This window comes from Manis pentadactyla, chromosome 9 (genome assembly GCF_030020395.1).
Source record: "Manis pentadactyla isolate mManPen7 chromosome 9, mManPen7.hap1, whole genome shotgun sequence".
NCBI classification, from domain to species: domain Eukaryota; kingdom Metazoa; phylum Chordata; class Mammalia; order Pholidota; family Manidae; genus Manis; species Manis pentadactyla.
The window spans coordinates 10,881,739-10,901,378 of record NC_080027.1 but is presented as its reverse complement, the minus strand read 5'-3'; the positions used below and the strand labels follow the sequence as shown (position 1 = coordinate 10,901,378).

Genomic DNA, 19,640 nt, shown 5'->3' with positions numbered 1-19,640 from the left:
CCTGTCTGCTGACCCCCCACAAGGCTAATGGGAAGGTTCTGTGCAGTGACCTGTGCAGACAGCCCCACACAGGGAGCTGGCACCCAGGAGTGCTCAGCGAACACTAGATGCTATTGGCATTGTGCAGCACTTCTCTCGGTAGAAGCCACTGGGCTGCTTGGTTTAGCTGACTGGTGTTGGGTCTGGGCCTTCTGCAGTGTGGAATTCCCCACTGTGAAGGCCTTGGGGGTATGGGGACCAGAACCTTCCCCCCACTCGCCAGCCTGTAGACTCAAGCCTTGCATTCCTCCACAAACGACCAGGGACCACTGGGAGCTCTTCTAGTGGCTGGTTGTAGCATGCCATGGCAACACTGTTCTTGGTGGCATCCATGTGTCAGCAGTGGCCACAGTGGCCCCAGGAGCAGCCTAGGGAACCCCTAAAGACTCCTCAGCTTCTCCTTCTCTCCAACCCAGGTTTCCTACCCTTCCCTGAGAGTCTCCCAATACATTCTTTTGTCTCCTGAGTCAACCTGAATCAGGGATGGTTGTCTGCAACCAGGAGAGCCACCTGGAGCAGCCAGTGGCTAAGGGCTGTGGCCATCCCATCAGTTCTGGGGGCAGATGTGTGGACGAGTGAGAGTAAGCCCAGAGATAATGTGGCCACCCAAGGTGGTGTCTTCAGAGAACATCAAATCACCTGGGAGAATACTCATGATAAACATTTCATTTGAAGCATAATTTAAAGTCCACGAATTTTAACATACAACTCAATTATTTTGGACAAGCTATATACCTGTCTACTATGCAGCTCAAGACCTTCCCAGCCCCAGAAGGCCCCCAAGTGCCCTTTCTCAAAGGCCACTTCCCCAGAGGAATCCGTTATCCTGACTTCAAACCCCATCAATTAGTTCTGCTGCTCTGGAGTGTCACAGAAACAGATCAGACAGTGTGTGCTCTGGTCCGTGTCCTTGCGCTCCAAGTCACGTCCCCGTGGTGCGTGCTCTCTTCACCATCGGCGGTGGGCCACGCTGTGCATGTGTTAGCCTGTTTTCACGTTCTCCCCACGTGGGGCCATTATGAATGGCGTTGCCTGGGCATGGTTCGCATGTCTGTTGGTAGACATAAGTGCTCATTGTATCAGGTGTATCTCCAAGAATGTGATTACTGGTTCTTAAGATATGTATATGGTCATAATCCAATTGCTTCTCCACACTTTGTTATGAAAAATTTCATACCAGTGAAGCAGCCAGGGATTGAACAAGAGGGACCCCATTTTGGATGAGCGTCCATCTTGGGATGTGTACAGAACTCAAAAACGTATTCTTAGAATAGCTCCTGATCAAGCACAAGTTTTAGGTTAACTTGACCTGTGACAATTTATTATGAATTTTTTTCCCTGAAAGCCTGTGTTCTCAGGCATCAAAAGAAACCTTTCGACTAACAGACTGTGAGATTATAAACTGATGTCTGTTAAACATCAAAGTAGTGCCTCACCCAGAGATATATTGGCATGAAATCATCAGGAAAGATCAATCATTGTCACACCTCTGCGCCCCTGGACCTTCAAAGACCGCTTTATAGGCCCCACTCAGCCGCCTTTCTGGGCAGCCTGACCGCTCCTTCCTGTAGCTCCCTTGTATACAAGCTATGTCTGATGAACTCTGCCTGTTTGCTTGCTTGCTTTCGAGTTCAGTGTTCATTTCTATAACATTGAAACTCAAGACCCTGATATTTGGGGGATCCTATAACAACTATAGAAAATCTGAAAGAATCGTTCAGTGGATCTCATGTAGGCTCCGGCTGGATGCCTCAGTTAACATTCTGCTATTCCTGTGCCTTGTATGTCTGTCCATGTGTCCATCCCTCAAGCCATACATTAATCTACATGTGTTGGTGCCACAGTATAATTTTAAGGAAAAAAGAAAAGACAGGATACAAAATTGTCCAAAAGCCATAGCCCCAGAGAGATTAGAAGGAAATGCAGCAAATCCGCATGGTCACAGTGATCTCTGTGTCTTGCCAATGGGTTTCAGCCCCGGGCAAGTTCGCTATGGATTCAGTGTGACCAAAGAAATTGACAGGAAAACGTTCTTTGGGGTGAAAGGGTTATACCCAATTTTATTTCCGGGTGGCAGGTCAGTCACTAGAATCCCATTCACTCAGAGCGAGTCTGCACGCAGCAAGCCGGTCTGCTTCTGGGCCCCTCTGTCCGCACAGCCGTCCTCTGGGCTTCTCTGCATAGTCATTTTGCACAGCCGTCCTCTGGGCCTCTGTCCTCGGCACTGCCACCACTCCAGCCTCTGCTCTGCTCTCCTGCACACTTGCAGCCCTGCCACCATGTCGTGCGCCCAGAGCACTGGGTGGAGCTCTTTATATAGAGTCAACAGCCATGTACTACCCACAGGTGTGCAGTGAGCCAGGGCCAGGTGAGAATTCGGGCCACAGGAACTCTCATTTTATCCACACCTTGCCTGGTAGGAATTTTTCTTTTTCTTTTTCATATTTCCCAACTTTTCTGCAGTGAGCTGCTATTAAGTATTTTGATGGAGCAAAAAAATCCATTTTGAATAAAAATGGAGATTTGTCTTTTATAAGATTGGAATTTCTTTGGAGAAGGGAGGCAATGAAGATATGAGCAGGGACGCGGGTGGGGAGAAGGAAGGGACAGCTGCACCCCTGTAAAGTAGCCCCAGGCAGAACCAGGTACCAGTTGGAGAACGGAGAAGGGGAGGAGGTTGGAGGAAGACCATAAATTCTGGTCAAAGCTCCTGCCAGCCTCTCTGTAAGGCAGGGTTGTGGTTACTGAAGGGCCCCCACCCATAAGATGGCGAACCTCCTGCTTCTCTTCCGAGTCCTCGGTTCCCGCTGGCGCCACCTGAAGCCCAATCACCTCTCTCCCCACCCCAATCCCAGCACCTGGCCAATAGCCACCAGCCCCGTAGAAGTAACACCACAATCACCCCATGCCCCTTCCTATATAACCCAGCACCTTTCCCTAATAAAGCGGAATTCTCCGGTGAATTGCTGCTGTGTGTCGCTCCCTTCCTTTCAGTTACCAAGGGCCCCCAGGGGCAGAAAGAACGGATGCGGCACCAGATGCGGCAGCCCCTGAGCGATCTGGCCAGTCGGTGGTTTCTGAGTCCTGCAGGGCTTCCAGAATATGGGGATCAGAGCTCAGTCCTGGAAATGCGGCTCCACTCCCTGGAAGAAGAAATGGTGGAGGGACCGAAGGAAGCAGAACAGAGGCAAAGCACCTGACCCCCAGAGTATGAGCAAGGGTGGTGAGGGCCCCCCCAAAGGCTTGGAGAAGGTCAGCGGAGTAAGGGGAAGACCCTCATCACAAACATTATTGAAGATGAAATTTGGGAGCCGGCAGTGGAGAAAGAGACAAGGGTACTGTGTTATGCAGACGCTTACTTCTATGAAAAGCTTTAGATGATATGCAAATGGCCAGTGAGCACATGAAAGGACGGTCAACATCACTAATCATTAGGGAACCGCAAATTGAAATTGCAAACGAGATACCACTTCACACCCATTAGGAGGTACAGAAACTGGAACCCTTGTGCACCTTGGGACTGGAAAACAGTGCAGCCATTGTGGAAAACAGTCTGCAGTTCCTTACAAAATGAAATACAGAATTACCATTCGATCCAGCAGTTCCACCCTGGGGTGCACCCCCATCCTCAAAAGAATTGAAAGTAGGGACTTGAACAGATATTTGTGCACCCGTGTTCCTAGAAGTATTATTCACAATAGCTAAAAGGTGGAAACAACCAAACAATGGCAGAATAAACAAACAAAACAGGTATATGCATACAATAGACTATTCAGTCTTAAAAAGGAATAAAATTCTGACACATGCTACAACATGGATGAACCTCGATGACATTATAGATCAGACACAAAAGAACAAATATTGTATGATGCCTTTTACAGGAAGTCCCTGGAGTAGAGGAATTCATATAGACACAAAGTAGACTGAGGGCAGGGTGGGGGTGGGGTTTCCACGGGCTGGAGGGGGCGGGGAATGGGAGCTGGTTAATGGGGACAGAGTTCAGCTGAAAAGCATGCTGAAGGTTGGCTGCACAGCAATGTCAATTTACTTAACCTACTGAATGGCACACCTACGTAGTTAAGATGTTCAAGTTGGTCATCTCAGATGAGAAAAACCAGCTTCCTGGCACAGGCAGTAGGACTGTGTGCAGGTTCTCCTTGGCTCATGTTCAGGAATTTAAGTAAAACCAGATGAACCAGCTATAGTAGATTCTCGAGGAACATTCAGCTGTTCAGTGGCAGTTGAGAAGGGCAGATAAAAAGGAGTCAGCTGGGTTCACCTAGGGTGGGGGTTTGCCAGGTGAATACAATAGGGGGAAGGGAGTGACATGCTAGTGAAAAGCCAACTGCTTTTACACATAGGCCCCAGATCACAGCAGTTGAACACTGTAAAGCTTTGCTTCAGGCTCGTACGGTCCCTGTAGATGTTCCCGGTTAGTCTCTTCTCCACGTGGTAACTCTGGGATCCTTCGTGTGATGCTGTTATCTTCACGTGGAAGCTCCCTGGGTCACAGTGGAAGGAGAAGAGAGTTTGGGGAAGGCATACCAGATATTTAACATCCTTGGCTGGGAAGGGACACATTTTCCTCTCCTCATGTCTTAGTCTGTTCGCGTGGTGGGCAGGTAGCCTTCCATGTGGTGATGCAGGGATCCAGGCACCTTGGGACCAGCACCTTGCCCTGGCTTCTTCCCTGGGCTCCTTTGGATCCTTTGCTGCTAATCAGAGACAGGGAAGAAGGAGGGAAGAGAGGCTGTCCCGGGAGAAGTGACCTAGAGAGGAGGAGTCATGTGGTCCTGGCCCACTACAAGGCAGTGGGGCTGGGAAATGTGGCCTTCCTGTGCGCCCGCGGAAGAGAAGTGCTCCTGATAGGGGAAGTACTCACCAGTGTCTCTGCCAAGAGGGAGAAGAATCCTCCTAACCCATTATGAGGGGGTGGAATCTACACACGGGGTAGAAGGAGGTGAACGCTGGCCGGAAGAAAGAGGGTAAATAGAGAGTCCTGGCTCAGAGCCCTAAGCTCAGAGGAAGGGAGCTGGTGGACCTGTGGATAAAATGAAGGTTCCTGTGGCCAGGATTCTCACCTGGCCCTGGTTGGCTAGCTCACTGCACACATGTGGGCAATGCATTGTTATTGACTCTATATAAGCAGCCCTGCCCAGTGCTCTGCATGACAGGGTGGCACGGCTGCGAGGCTGCAGGAGACCAGAACAGAGGACAGAGGCTCAGAGGATGGCTGTGTGGGCAGAGAGGCCCAGAGAAAGGCTGTGCAGGTAGAGAGGCCCAGAGGCAGAGACCGGCTTGCTGTATGCAGACACGCTCTGAGTGATGGGATTTTAGTGATTGACGCGCCACCGTGGAAATAAAGTTGGGTATAACCCTTTCACCCCAAGAACATTCTACTGTCATTTCTTTGGTCACATTGAATCCATAGTGAACTTGCCTGGGGCTGAAACCCATTGGCAAGACAGGAGCCAAGGAGGGATGGTCCCAAATCCCAGGGTGGGGCTGTTTCTGGGGGTAAGAAAGTGCTGGCATGGTGGCTGGCATTGTGGAAGAAGAGAAGGCACAAGTCAATGATCAAAGGCCCAGAGGCCAGGTGTTGCAGGGTTCATGCAGGTAGATGTGATGACAATGGCCTGGAATGCAGTATCCTTTCTCTTCACACTCTGGCTGTGTGCCAGCCTCTGATCCAAGCTCTTTGAACTCTTCACCCATTTAATTCTCCTAACATCTATGTGAGGTAGGTGCTCATATTGTCCCCATTTTACAGGCATGGAACAGAGGCACAGAGAGAATAATCCCCTGTCCAGTGCCAAATAGTGATGGGACGGGGATTAAAACTCACTGCAGTGGGCCACCTCCTCAGGCACCTTCAGTGCATTCATACATTCCTTCAGAGTTCCCTGAGAACCCACAGCATGCAGGCCCTGGAGGAGGAAGGAGGGCAGAGCACTTCTGCACCACGGTGCATGCAGGTGGCCAGGACAGGAACTGTGGGGGTCTCACCACAGCAGAGGGGCAAGGGACCCAAGGGCGTGGCTCTGGGGAGGTCTGGCTTCTCCGGAGGGCCTGCTGACCCGTGAACTGCAGCCAGGTTAGTGCTGCCTGAGGGACGGGGAACCTTTGCCTGGCACAGGCTGCCCGCCTAGGCCCACTGCCTCCCTCCCGTGGCCCAGCCGTTGCTGCAGCCTCAGCAGCTCCGCGTCCTTGTCAAGGTAAATGTAAGCTCCAATGGCGAAGCCAGCCCGCTTGAGCCTGCGGGAGGAACAGGGTAGAGCAGTCAGCAGCTCCCCACACTGGGGCTGTGGTCCAGCTGGGCGCTCCCCAGAGGCCCTGCAGTGAGGAACCTGGGCACCCTCCCCGCACAGGCCCCGCCCCCGTCCCCCTGGGCAGGCGGCTCCATGTCCTCGCCTCGGCCTCCTCCACCTGCCACTGGGCCCCCACGCCCTGTTTCACTGAAGGGAGAGGCACAAGAATCCTGTCAGGCCAGATTCCTTACCTCAGACAGTAAGTGACCTTGGAATTTGGACCAGGCAGCGGTGCTGGGGGAGTGGGGGAGTGGGGGAGGAGGGTCCGGGCCGCATACTCCCAGAGCCCAGAGGATCTTCCAAGGTTGCCTTACCCCTTCTTCGTTTCCCTGCTTGGTTGGTTAGGTGGGTTCTGAGAAGCTCTGGGACCGGCCAAGGTCTCACAGGGTCACCGGGGGTGGTGTGGCCGCAGACATGAGTGGTTATTCAGGCCTGGGTGAAGTTAGGGGTTGCCAGCTCCCTTGTTGCCACTTAGGTCACCTAAGAGGGTTGGGGACAGGGCTAGGGGCATCCAGACTAGAGATCGCAGGTGCCCCTAGGAGGAGAGCCCCTTCTGGGAAGTGGGAGCCAGGTCCTGGGTTGAGGGCATGGGGAGTGGGGATGGCCCAGCAGCAGCAGCCAGCCTCCTGGGTAAGGAGAGCCACTGACTCCTGCCTGAGCTCCGATCTCAGCTTCTCATCTGCACAAGGGATCCCTGGGAGCTGCTGATGGCTGTCCACAGAAAGGAGAGCCTAAGGCCACCCGGCTTAAGTGCAGCTGGCAGGGCCCAGGGCTGAGGAGGGAGCAGCCCAGTGGGGTGGAGTCTCCTTCCCAGTGTGTCTTCCATTGCAATTGGGGTCTTTATTTATTTACTTATCTATCTATCTATCTATTTATTATTAAAAACTTTTTATTAAGGTATTATTGATATACACTCTTATGAAGGTTTCACATGAAAAAACAATGTGGTTACTACATTTACCCAATTATCAAGTCCCCCCCATACCCCAATGCAGTCACTGTCCATCAATGCAGCAAGATGCCACAGACCCACTATTTGCCTTCTCTGTGCTACACTGTTCTCCCCGTGATCCCCCACACCATGTGTACTAAACATAATACCCCTCAATCCCCTTCTCCTTCCCTCCCTACCCGCCCTCCCACACCCCTTCCCTTTGGTAACCACTAGTTCCTTCCTGGAGTCTCTGAGTCTGCTGCTATTTTGTTCCTTCACAACTGGGGTCTTTTTAAAATGCACTTACTGTGTTACGAAGTGATGCATATAGGGCCTAAAAACACAGGGCAGATTTTCACTGAATTTGGAAAGCAAGTTTGGAAGGTCTGCTTTAAGCACAGGCTATGGTCACACAGGAAATGCACTCCAGGGTCCTAGCAGATGGACACTTCTACTAGATGGAGAGCCATTGCTCAGGGTCTAACATCAAGGGCCCCCGGAGGGCCTCGTGTGCCCCTGTGGCTGCAGATTTAGTTTGCTGATATCACCTCTAAGTAAGGAAAATAAGACTGTCACAGACATACATGGTCAAGCATGAAAGATATTCTTTACAGCATACCTCTTTCCACTATTAGCTTGTAAACAGTAGAATTATCTTGTATGGGAGCTATTGCATGTATGTTACAAGCATCAGTTGGTTCAATTTAAGTGTTTCAAATATGCCCCAATTTTGACAATCTTGTTGAGATATTTCCTCATTTTTTTAAAGTACCAGGAGCCTCAAAGAATGGAAAAGGCCCCAGGCCCTGTTAGGCCTCTGGGAGGCCCTGCACTGCCAGAGCTCCTGCAGGCTTTGCTCTCTCAGTAACACTTGGGATGAGTTGCTGCAGGGTCCCTTCCTAATAGGTGATGGCTGCTCCCTGCCAGCCTCTGGGAATCCAGCTAGCAACCCACAGAAAGACACAGCTCCGCTCTGTGGGGCTCTGACTCTGCCCAGCCCTTTCCCTACTGGTTTCAGTGACTCCCCACAACATACTTGTAGGGCAGGAATGATTATCTCCATCTGGCTTAGAGAGGTAAATGCCTTGTTGAAGGTCACAAATGGGTAGAGGCACAAGCTCCAAACACAGGTTTTCATGCTTAATTATATATATATATATATATATGCATATATATAAAATACACACTCATATATATATACAAAAATATAAAATCAGAATTGCTACAAAGCAGGGGGGTCCTATCTACCTGGACATAGGGGTGTTCAAGTCACCTGCTTTGATTAAACCCTCTGGGCCCTAGCCCCGGCCTGTGGTTCCAAGTCACTGAGGCTGTATGGTGGAAGGATGCCACCAGGTAACACCACACTTGGTTTGAGAGCCCTCCAGAAAGCTGCTGAGCCTGTCTATTCTCTAACTAGCTGATAAGGCATCCTGGGGTGGGGCCAAACCTAGACACTCTGTGAAGGGGCCCAGCTCCATGTCAGTCTGCTGGCGAGGTCTGTAACCCAATCTTGAATATGTAGGATTTCACCTGTTAGCCTCTCTGCACTCACATCATTTTAAGGCTCAGAACTGAAGAAGGAGCGCCTGGTCCCACACAGAACCTGGGAGGGGGTGTGAGCAAAGCCCAGTCAGGGCTCTGCTTCTCCAGCCCTCTAAGGAACCCCCACTGTGCCGAGTCTCCAGTGCTTGCCAGGCCAAAGGTCCTTTTGGTGCGGAAGGACAAGGCCCTGTACATTTAGAGGGAGGAGTCCTGGGTGGGTCCCTGGGTTCTGACTTACTAGCTGCCCGCTTTGGACAAATGGTCTCATTTCTGGGTGAAGTTCAGCCTTCTCACCTGGGAGAGGAAGTGCTAGTCATATTGCCCTCAATGCTGCTTGCAGTAGTTTGAAGACAGTGGATGCAGGTAAAGGGCTCAGCAATGGGCCTGCTCCTGCCAAGTGCACGACAAGTGGTCTCTCCATTTGGGGGAAGGTAGACTCACAAAGCCCTTCCTCAGGACAGGCCTTGGCCCTGGAGTTGGTGGCAGGGCTAGGGCCTATGGGTGGACCCCTCTGTGCCCTATGGGTCTGCCTGGTGGCCTTGAAGACTCCCCAGGCCAACCTCAAGCCAGACCAGAGTAACGAGCCTGCAGGAATGCCAGGGACTGATAGGGACCTACCAATCTTCCCCACCCATGCCTCCTAAGGCCCTTACCCACACCCTCTGTTCAGAATTCTATCAGAATTCACAATCAAAGAACTTTGGGCAAGGTCTCTGAATTTAGCATCAATCTAAGGGCTTTTGGAAATTTTTTTATGTCTCAGAAAAGCTTTTGTAATTGAAACACTCTCTTCCTAGTACCAGTTGTAGCAAATCTCTCCAAGCCCCATCCACTTGTGCACATATGTCGACATTTTGGAGGTAAGAATGTACATTCCACTTTGAATTTTTCTCTTACACAACATTGTGTTCCTGGACTGAGTTGCTTTACAAGTGTGTGCATTATTTGTTACGGAATACCAGCCACCGGAGCCATGTGGCGCACTGCTCGGAACAGCATTATGCGGCTGCTGCCTGCTGCTGTGCACTTCGCATACATCTTCTCGTTCGCCCCTCACAAAAACCCTGTGCCCTGGGGATTGTGCTCCCTGTTTTACAGATTAAGAGACCGAAGCTCAGCCCAAAGTCATCCAGTTAGCAAGTGCTGAGCCAGGACTTCATTCAGCAAATACTTCTGAGTGTCTACAAACACCAAGGCCTGCCGGGCACTGCGATAGAAAACAAAGTATTCAAGGTCCCCAGTCTCCCGTAGGTTCCAGTCTGGTGGGTAGTTGGACATTACACAATGAACAAACAAGGGTGGGGTGGCTGTCAGGTGGACTGGGTTGCTATTCAAGTTCACAGCAGGAGCCAGGTATAGCTGTTTTCCTCACTACCCAGTGCTGCTGAGCCCGACGGTGCACACTAAAGACACTTGAGAAGTGTGTGGAAAATGACCTCTTCTACGACTGTCAGCCTGGTCACGTTTAACTTTTGCCTGATACACCAAGACGTGGGCCCAGCATCCTTCACAGCCCAGTCCAGGGTGCTGGACAAACATTTAGGTTATTTCCAGCTTTCCGGCAACATTTTTATGCCTGGGCTTCTTGGGAGTCTTGGGAATGGGGTTCAAGGGTCATGAGCATATTTATCGCTCTGAGTTTCTCCTTTTGGAGAGCGAGACAGCTGGCACTCTTCCTAAGCACCCACTTTGGGCCAGGCCTTGCCTTCATTACACATCCTTACAGATGACTCTAGGAAGTGGTACTATTATGCCCAGTGCAGAGGTAAGCAGCCCTACACTCTTGATTGCCTGGTAAATGAATGCCTTTGCAACCTTTCAAAGCCATGCTCACACACCCAAGGCAGGGCTTCCCCACGTCCCTGGAGAGAATTGTCTTTTTTCATGTAAAACCTATTATTTTAGCATCACTGTGTGCCAAGTTTCTTCAGTCTCAGCCCTAGTGGTTTTGCCTCAGCAGTGAGTGGGCCCTGCTTGGCCAAGCCAAGGCTGGGCTGATGAGAGCAACCTTCAGGACCTTAGTTTGACTATAGGGAGGGTCTTGTATCCCTATGGATGTGATGCATTTCACACAAAGGAGCCAGGACACCTGCCTTGCCCTTCACCATAGCCAAGGGTCCTCAGCGGGGCTGTCTCCACACCTAATAAACACAAATGATAACAGATAAGACTTTCCCAACATTTTTAATGAGGCAACCTTTTACTCCCACAGGGAACTGCCATCCCATAAAGGTGCTCGAGCGTTCTAAGTTCAAACTGGCCGGCACCCGTTTTTTCTAATGATAGAGGCCCAACCCTTACTTCTAGTGGCCCTTCTTTGTGGCCAGGTTTCCTGCATTCCTCTGAGATTACCAGGCTGGTGCCAGCACACAGTGGGACAAAGGGTCTGTCCCCTGGGCAGGCCATGTACTCACTCCACCTCCCTGCAGGATGGTATTTTTAGACAAAGTCCTTGGTTACCTTATCTAAATGACCTGACCGGAGACCTTGATTTCTCAGCTTTCCAAACATCCAAGGGGACTCCCACCTCTCCTGGCTCCTAACTGCTTGGGTGGTTCTCAGCTCCCTCCAGTTCAATGTCCAGGCTCAGCTCCAGAGCTGGCTTGTCAAAAGCCCCCTTTCATTATAATCCTTTTTAAAAACATTTTTCTTGGAGCAAGTTCAGCCAAGTACATGCTATCTAAAAAGATTTTTGCTTCCGGCAGACGGTGAAATTCCCACACAGAAGCCATTTCCTGTGCACCAGGTGCTGCATTAGCTAAGCAGCCAGGGAAACCTCTTGTCCCAGCTCACGTCCGGTGAGACAGGATCTGTAATTTTTATTTATCTGAAGCCCACTTGTTTCCAGATAGGATGGGGCATCGGGGTCAAAGAGGGCTGAGGGGCATGGGACGGTGTGCTTGCTGTAAGGGGAGCAGGGGCCCTCGCCCCCCTTCGCGGGCAAAGGTGCGTTAGTCACGGTCACGCGGCTCCTCCTGCGCGGGGGCGGGCAGGGCGGTGTCCACAAAGCCAGCGACCCCGTGGCACTCACCTTAGGCCAGCGTTCCGGGCCGCTGCGGGGGCCGGTGTCCAGCCCGCCCCGAGCCGCGAGGCCCCGGCGTCCTCAGCACCACGGACAGGGAAACTGAGCCCACACCCCCCACCCCCGCCCCGCCGAAGGCTCGAGGGCTGTGCAGACCGTGCCGCTGGCCAGTCGCCCCTGCCCCTTTCAGGCCTCGTTTCCCGACCCGGGGACATTAAGTCCAACGGCTCGGAGCTGGACAGGGCGTGGCTGCGCCTCGCACTGAGCAGAGCCGGCGCTGGGAAATGTTATAAAAACACACCCGCGGAGCTGCAGGAGGCAGCGCTCCGCCCCAAGGTCATGCGGAAAGAGAAGCCAGCCTCCAGGCACTAACTTCCTGCCTGCCCCCAGCCGAGCCTGGGCCTCTGATGTCCTGGGCTTCCGAAGGGTCCAAGCCAAGCTGCGTATCCCAAAGCCTCGCCTAGAGTCCCGGGAGGCCCAAGGGCCGTGGCTGCCAGGCGCCCGACCCACCCGGTTCCCGGGCCGCTCGCGGGGAAACCCCGCGCCTCGCTCCTATCCCTCCAACGGCACAACCCCGGGTGCCGGCCCCGCCTCCACGACCAAAGGGCCCGGAGGCGGGGGATTGTGCTTCAGCCAATGGGTAGGCAGCGTGGCGAGGCCCGTGCGGTTGCGATGAGTCGGTCAGCCCACAACGGCCAATCAGCGGCGAGCGCGGGGGCGGGCTGTGATGCGGGCGGTGCTCCTCGTGCGGCGGCGGTATAGGGACGAGCGCCGCGGTGAGTACAGCCAGCTGAGTGCCGCCGCCGCTCGGAGTCTGCCGCCTCCGGGCCGCCACCGCTACTCTGCGCCCGCTCGGCCCGTCAGCTAGCCTGAGAGCGGCCTCCGTGAGAGGGGCGCCTGGCCGGACCCTGAGCTTCGCGCTCGCGCGCTGCGGCCCTCCGCGCCTCCTCTGCCGCCTGTCCGGCATGAAGACCAAGTTCTGTAACGGAGGCGAGGCGGAGCCCTCGCCGCTCGGCCTGTTGCTGAGCTGTGGCGGCGGCAGCGCGGCCCCGGCGCCCGGCCTGGGGCAGCAGCGCGACGCCGCCAGCGACCTCGAGCCCAAGCAACTGGGCGGTCGGCAGCCGCCGCTCGCGTTGCCCCCGCCGCCGCCGGCCGACGAGCCGCCCGAGCCCCGGACGCGGCGCAGAGCCTATCTGTGGTGCAAGGAGTTTCTGCCCGGCGCCTGGCGGGGCCTTCGCGAGGACCAGTTCCACATCAGTGTCATCAGGTCGGTGGCGGCGCCGCCCCGGGCGGGCGGCCGCTAGCGGGTGAGGTGGCGCAGCCAGCGGGGCAGGGCCTGCGGGCGGGCCGGGGCGCTGCAGCCGGGGGCGCGGGGTAGCCTGAAGCCCCCTCTCCCGAGCCCTTGTGAAACCCAAGCCAAACGCCGCGAACGGGGCCCGGCGCCGGCCAGGCCCTCCCAGAGGTCGGCTGTTGAGAAAATACCCGTTTCGTGGGAAAACGATCTTTTCTAAGGAGAACAATACCGTTCGGTCACAAAGCACGTTTTGTACAGGAGCTTAAAATATGTCTTGAAAGTCCCTTTGCGGTTTAGGGCCTTGAACGGAGGGATGTTTTGGCTGGCTTAAAAAAATTCACTAGATAACTTCACTTCTAGTTTCTTGGAGTCCATGATTTGATTTTTTTTTCTGAGTCATTTGTTAGTGTCGAAGGGGTAACTTTTGCTCGTTATCCCCTAACAATGTTTAGACACGTAGGTGTGTTACTAGCCAAAGTTAGGCGGTGTGGCTCCAAAAATAACTGAGTAAGGTAAAGAGATTACCCCCGCCCCGTTTTTAAACTTAAAAATTTTTGGTCGTAGATTACAAAACATATGTGTGTGTACATATTCTAACAGGAAAACATAAAAGACTCCCTTGATTTTTACTGCCACTCTGCTCCCATGAGATAACCATTTAGCATTTGGTGTGGGTTCTGTTTAGACTTTTAAAAAATGTGGTTTTTTTCCCCCTGATAGTTTTCTTTTGATTGGCTGAGCAGGTTGAGTACAGTATCTAGAGCCTGGCTGGCTGCCCCTGATGATCCCCAAATCCGATTTTAGTCATTGATTCTGTGTCCAGTCTTTCACCAGTGCTGCTAGTGCAACAAAATTAACTGAACTTCACTTCCTTTTTTATGCCTCTGGCTTCTCTCACAGATACACATACGAGCAGTCAAAGGCAAAAAAGGTAGGAAACAGAAGAAGACCGGAGGGGTTCAGGTAATCCCTGAATTGCCTTATGAAACTTTTTTTTATAAATGAAACGCTCTTCAAGACTATCACATTTAGTTAGGCCTCAAAATTCTCAGCGTGAAAAAGATCATTCTAGGTCATTTAATAATCAGTCTGTAAAATGAAAAACCCAAAGGGGCAATGACTTGCTCAAGGTCACGGGCTACCTGCTGATCCCAAACTAGCAGGTCTCTGGTAACCCTCTCCTGCAGTCCTCTTGCCCGTTGCCTATAAAAACGTTTGGCCACCCTGGATACAGTCTTCAGACATTTTTGTAGCCTGTTTTTGGTGTCACTCAGGAGTTAAACCTTTGCGTTTGGCACAAATCTGTCATTCTAAAAGCATTGAAGATGTTTTGTTTCTTCAGGAACTAATAGTGTTGAAGACACAACTTTCCTTTTGGTTTGGAGGACCTTTTCAAATAAAGTTGTATGGTATACCTTATCTCTCCTGTTTTCTGGAATAAAATGTAGTTATGAAATAGGTTTAATAACGAAGAAAGGTGATTTAGGACATGGGAAAATGGGTAAGCCTAGCTTAAGAAAGTGGTAGTTCAGCCTAGGGAAGAGGATGGCCTTCGGCTGAAATTCTGCAGCCCTCCAAAGGCAGGTGCGTTGACTGTGGCTCTAGCTATCCCATAATTACTGACACTTCACTTTTCGCTGAGTGCTGGCACATCAGTAGTGGTTTATTGGACCTTACCGCCTCGACTCAGTCCATCTGGTCTGTCTGTCCCACATTTAACCCTTTTGCTCCTCCTCCTGACCCTGGAATATGCTTTTCTTGATTCCTCCCTTTCAGTTATTAACAGCAGCTGGCCAGAGCCCAGGAATCATTTCTGTCTTGCTCCTTCTCCCACAAGCCCTGGTGAACTGTTTTTGCTTTTTCCAAGGCCAGGAGTGCAGGCCTTCCATCCTTGCTTAGGCCCTGTAACAGGAGGCACCTGTGGGTATCTTTGTGCTTTTAACCCGCCCCCCCTCTAGTCCCTTTTGTATCCTGTTGCAGGTATTTCTCAGATATCCTTACTCGTTTGTTTAAAAGTCTACTGTGACTTCCTCTAACTAGAGAATAAAATCTAAACTTGTCTGCATGCTTTAAATTTGGGCCTCGGTCTCCCTTTTGAGAGTGGTTCTTTTCATGTTACTGTTTTAAAATTGTTCCTTCCTCCTAACCAGCAGCAACTAACAGTGAGCTAGTTACTCTGGACCCGGAATTTCCTGAATGAGCTTTTGTGTTTTCATTCTCTAGGCCTTTCTTTGCTTCTGTACTCTGCTTGGCAGTCCAGTATCTACTTTTAATATTCCTACTTGAAGGCCTAACTACGAGAGAACCAGACAGAATCAATTTCTTCCTCATTTACATTTCTTCCATAGCACTTCATACATACACACCTTCATATCATAGCACTCACCACACCTGTGTGTATTTATTTGACTGTCACGTTAGGTTGAATATCTGGAGGGCATGTCGTGTTCATCTTTGTATTTCCAGCAACAGAATAGCACCTAATAGTAGGCCCTGGATTTTAGCTTAAATTGGCCCCTTTGCTCTCCTCCTGATGTGATGGGTGGGGGGGTCTTTGTAATCAGACTGTTGGTTGCCTGAGCCCCTCCAGCTATGAGTGGTGTAGGGAAAGGTAAAGATTATCATAACATGAAAATTATTATTAATGAACTGACCACTTGAAAATTTTGTCCAGGCACAACTTAACACTCGCTTCTGTCCATGCCCATTAAATCAAGGGTGGTTGTTACCACTCTCATTGCTGAGTGACAACAGTCAAAATTGGTTGTGAAATGAAATTGCAGGTCTTGCAAAAGATGCAAGATTTCATGAAGTTTGATGAAAGTAAGGTTTGAGAACTGTTAAAGTTTCACACACACTCATCTGTTGACACAGTGCATCCCAGAGGACAGACCCACTAACAGTTGAAAACTGCCGGAGAAGGTGATAACTATGGGCCCTTTAAAACAGAATTGTTTAAATATTAAAAAAGAGAAAAGTCCTTGAAAAGACCAGCAAAGTCCTTAGATATATTTGCAAAATTGATTTTAGAGCAGCTTTGAAGTTCACGGTCAAATTGTACAGAACATACAGAGTTCCTATATACCCTATCTGCCACCACATACTCCATCACGATGGACATCCACCCCCCACATGGTGGCCATTTGTTACAACGGAGAAGTCTGCACTAACACTGTAACCGTCCGGTCCACAATTTATGGTAGAGCTCACTCTTGGTCTTGTCCATGCTGTGGGCTTGGATGGACACAATGACCTGGGTCCACTGCTTCAGTGTCACGGTGTCACTCTGCCCCCAAATCCTCATGCTCTGCCTGTTTGTCCCTACCTCTCACTTAACCCCTGACAACCACTAATCTTTTTTACTGTCTATATTTTGCCTTTTTCAGAATGTCACATAGTTGGAATAATACAGTCTGTAGCCTTTTCAGATTAGCTTCTTTCACATTATCATTTAAGTTCTTCCATGTCTTTTCATGGCTTGATAGCATATTTCATTTTAGCACTTAATACTCTGTTGTCTGGATGTACCAGTTTATCCATTTACCTACTGAAGGACATCTTGGTTGATTCCAAATTTTGGCAACTGTCAATAAAGCTGCTGTAAACATTCATGTGCAGCTTTTTGAGTGGACATACATTTTCAGCTCCTTTGGGTGAATACCAAGGAGTGTAACTGCTGAATTGTATGGTAAGAGTGTGTTTACTTTTGTAAGAAACTGTCAAACTGTCTTCCAAAGTGGCTGTACCATTTTGCATTTCCACCTGCAATGACTAAGAGTTCCTGTTGCTCCACATCCTCACCAGCATTTGGTGTTATCAATGTCCTAGATTTTGGCCATTCTGATAGGTGTGTAGTGGTATCTTGTGTGAGTTTGTGATTCCCTAATGACATATCATACGGAGCATCTTTTCATGTGCTTATTTGCCATCTACACATCTTCTTCAGTGAGGTGTGTGTTTAGGTCTTTGGCCCCTTTTTTTTTTTTTTTTGAGGGCATCTCTCATATTTATTGATCAAATGGTTGTTAACAACAATAAAATTCTGTATAGGGGGGTCAATACTCAATGCACATTCATTAATCCACCCCAAGCCTAATTTTCGTCAGTCTCCAATGTTCTGATACATAACGAACAAGTTCTTACATGGAGTACAAATTCTTACATAGTGAATAAGTTACATGGTGAACATTACAAGGACAGTCATCACAGAAGCTTTCGGTTTTGTTCATGCATTATGAACTATAAACAGTTAGTTCAAATATGAATATTCATTTGATTTTTATACTTGATTTATATGTGGATACCACATTTCTCTATTATTATTTTTAATAAAATGCTGAAGTGGTAGGTAGATAGGAGATAAAGGTAGAAAACAGAGTTTAGTGTTGTAAGAGAGCAAATGTAGATGATCAGGTGTGTGCCTGTAGACTATGTGCTAATCTGAGCTAGAAAAGGGCAATAAAACATCCATGTATGCAGAAGATTTCTCTCAGAACATGAGGGGGGAGGTTCTAAGCCTCATCTCTGCTGATCCCCATTTTCTCACCTGATGGCCCCCCTGCGACTGTGCCTGTCTTAGGTTGTTCCTCCCTTGAGGAATCTTACCCGTCTCTGGCTAACCAGTCATCTTCCGGTCTTTGGCCCATTTTTCAATCAGTTTGTTCATTTTCTTACTATTGAGTTTTAAGAGGTCTTTGTGTATTTTGAATAGTGGTCCTTTATCAGAAAGGTCTTCTGCAAGCACTTTCTCCACTTTTCTCTTGATAGTGTTTTTAGCAGCTCTATCAGAACTAAATTTAAATGAAGTTCCGCTTACCAATTATTTCTTTATAGATTGTGCTTTTGGTGTTGTATCTAAAATGCCAAACCATAACTAAGGTCATCTAGATTTTCTTCAATGTTATCTTCTAGATTTATAGCTTTGCTATTTACATTAAGGAGTATGATTCATTTAGCATAATTAGTTGTAAAAGGCTGTCCTTTCTCTGTTGAATTTCCTTTGCTCTTTGCTAAGATCAGTTGACTATATGTGCCTATTTTTTACCTATTTATGTGCCTCTTGACTACATTTAGGGCCTATTCATGGGCCCTGCACTCTGTTCTACTGATGTGCCCATTCTTTTGCCAGTACCACACTGTCTTGATTAGTCTTGAAATTGGGGAATGTCAGACCTTGGACTTTGTTCTTCTCCTTCACTATTGTGTTGGCTATTCTGGGTCTTTGGCCTCTCCATATAAACTTTAGAATCAGGTTGTTGATTCTCACAAACAACTTGCTGGGATTTTGATTGGGATTGTGTTGGATCTACAGATCAAGGTAGGGAAGAACTGGCATTTTAACAATACTGAGGCTTCCTATCCCTACACATAGAATGTCTCTCCGTTTATTGAGTTCTTCTTTGATAGCTTTACATTAGAGTTGTGTTGTTTTCCTCTTAAAAATCTTGTGCCTATTTTGTTATTTATACCTAATTAATTTTTTGCTTGTTAATGTAAATGGTAATATGTTTTTAATTTCAGTTTCTACTTGTTCATAGCTGGTGTATAGGAAAGTGTTTGACTTTTGCATGTTAACTCTGTATTTTGAAACCTTGCTGTAATTGCTTATTAGTTCCAGCAGTCTCTTGGCGAGTCTTGCTCTGATACTGATGCCTGTGTCCCCTGTGCTGATTTTCCTTCCAGGAGAACCCTGGTAGCCAGCCCAGTCTCCCCCATGATCTCACTGTCCTCTACAGCTGGCAGGGAATCTTGTCCTACCCAAGGACAGCCCTTGTCTTTAGTTTTGCAAGAGTCTGTATTGCATCCACAGTGAAATTGGGATCTCCACGTATGTCATGACATATTCACACATCTCATGTTAGCTAGCACTTTCTTTGAGTGTCAAAGTAGCCCAGAGGCTGATGGTGAAACAATAAAGTAAGGCCTGGGAGGTCAGTGTGAGCCAGAAGGGGTGTGGAGCACTTTGCAGAGACAGTGGCAGCATGCCAACTCTGGACAGTACAAAACCTTTCACATGGGAAGAGTAGGCCAGAGGCATGCAATGCTCCAAGGATGCTGAGGATAGTGGCTTGAAATGGGTATTTTAGGAACATTTTTGGAGGGACATTTGGTAATGTCTGGACACATTTTTCATTGTCCGGCTGGGTGGTGGCATTACTACTGGCAGCTAGTGGGTAGAGGGCAGCAATACTGCTAAACACCCTACAGCCCAGGACAGCCTCCTCCTTCCGCCAACAGAAATTATCAGGCCCCAAACGTCAACAGTGCTGAGGCTGAATAACCCTCGGGTAGAGGACTGACGGCCAGCTTTACTTTGTCCATCTGGCATACTCTCAAAGATTAACCTTTGCTTTGCAGTTGATGTTGGTAATGAGCAACTGATACTATCTTCCATCTTCTCCACAGAAGCTCTCATTAGACACTACTATACCGATGTTATGGGGCGGGCTGGGGGTGGGGAACAGGCTCAGAGCTGTTGAGTAACCTGCCCAAGGCCAC

General features: G+C 49.6%; 1 protein-coding gene and 1 long non-coding RNA gene across 8 annotated transcripts in view; one reads left to right on the top strand and one right to left on the bottom strand.

Moving 5' to 3' along the window:
- Window positions 1-1,831: 1,831 nt before the first annotated feature.
- Window positions 1,832-12,443, bottom strand: LOC118933157 (uncharacterized). 4 transcript variants are annotated; one of them, XR_008999116.1, is made up of 4 exons: window positions 11,858-12,443; window positions 6,539-6,827; window positions 4,113-6,294; window positions 1,832-3,182 (listed from the first exon to the last, which is right to left on the bottom strand). It is a non-coding gene; the product is annotated as an uncharacterized LOC118933157 (long non-coding RNA). The 4 variants fall into 4 exon arrangements; XR_008999119.1 differs by having other exon boundaries at window positions 1,832-4,318; window positions 4,585-6,294; XR_008999118.1 differs by having other exon boundaries at window positions 1,832-4,751; window positions 4,922-6,294.
- Window positions 12,444-12,618: 175 nt separating this feature from the next.
- CHKA (choline kinase alpha) overlaps window positions 12,619-19,640 on the top strand; it is a 54,472-nt gene continuing 47,450 nt past the window's right edge. Inside the window, exon 1 of one of the 4 annotated variants that reach the window (XM_036927145.2) lies at window positions 12,619-13,115. In XM_036927145.2, coding sequence (XP_036783040.2) covers window positions 12,814-13,115 — 302 coding nt within the window. In that variant the 5' untranslated portion in view covers window positions 12,619-12,813. The remainder of the gene's footprint in view (window positions 13,116-19,640) is intronic. The other 3 variants (XM_036927146.2, XM_057506804.1, XM_036927144.2) reach the window with 3 other exon arrangements.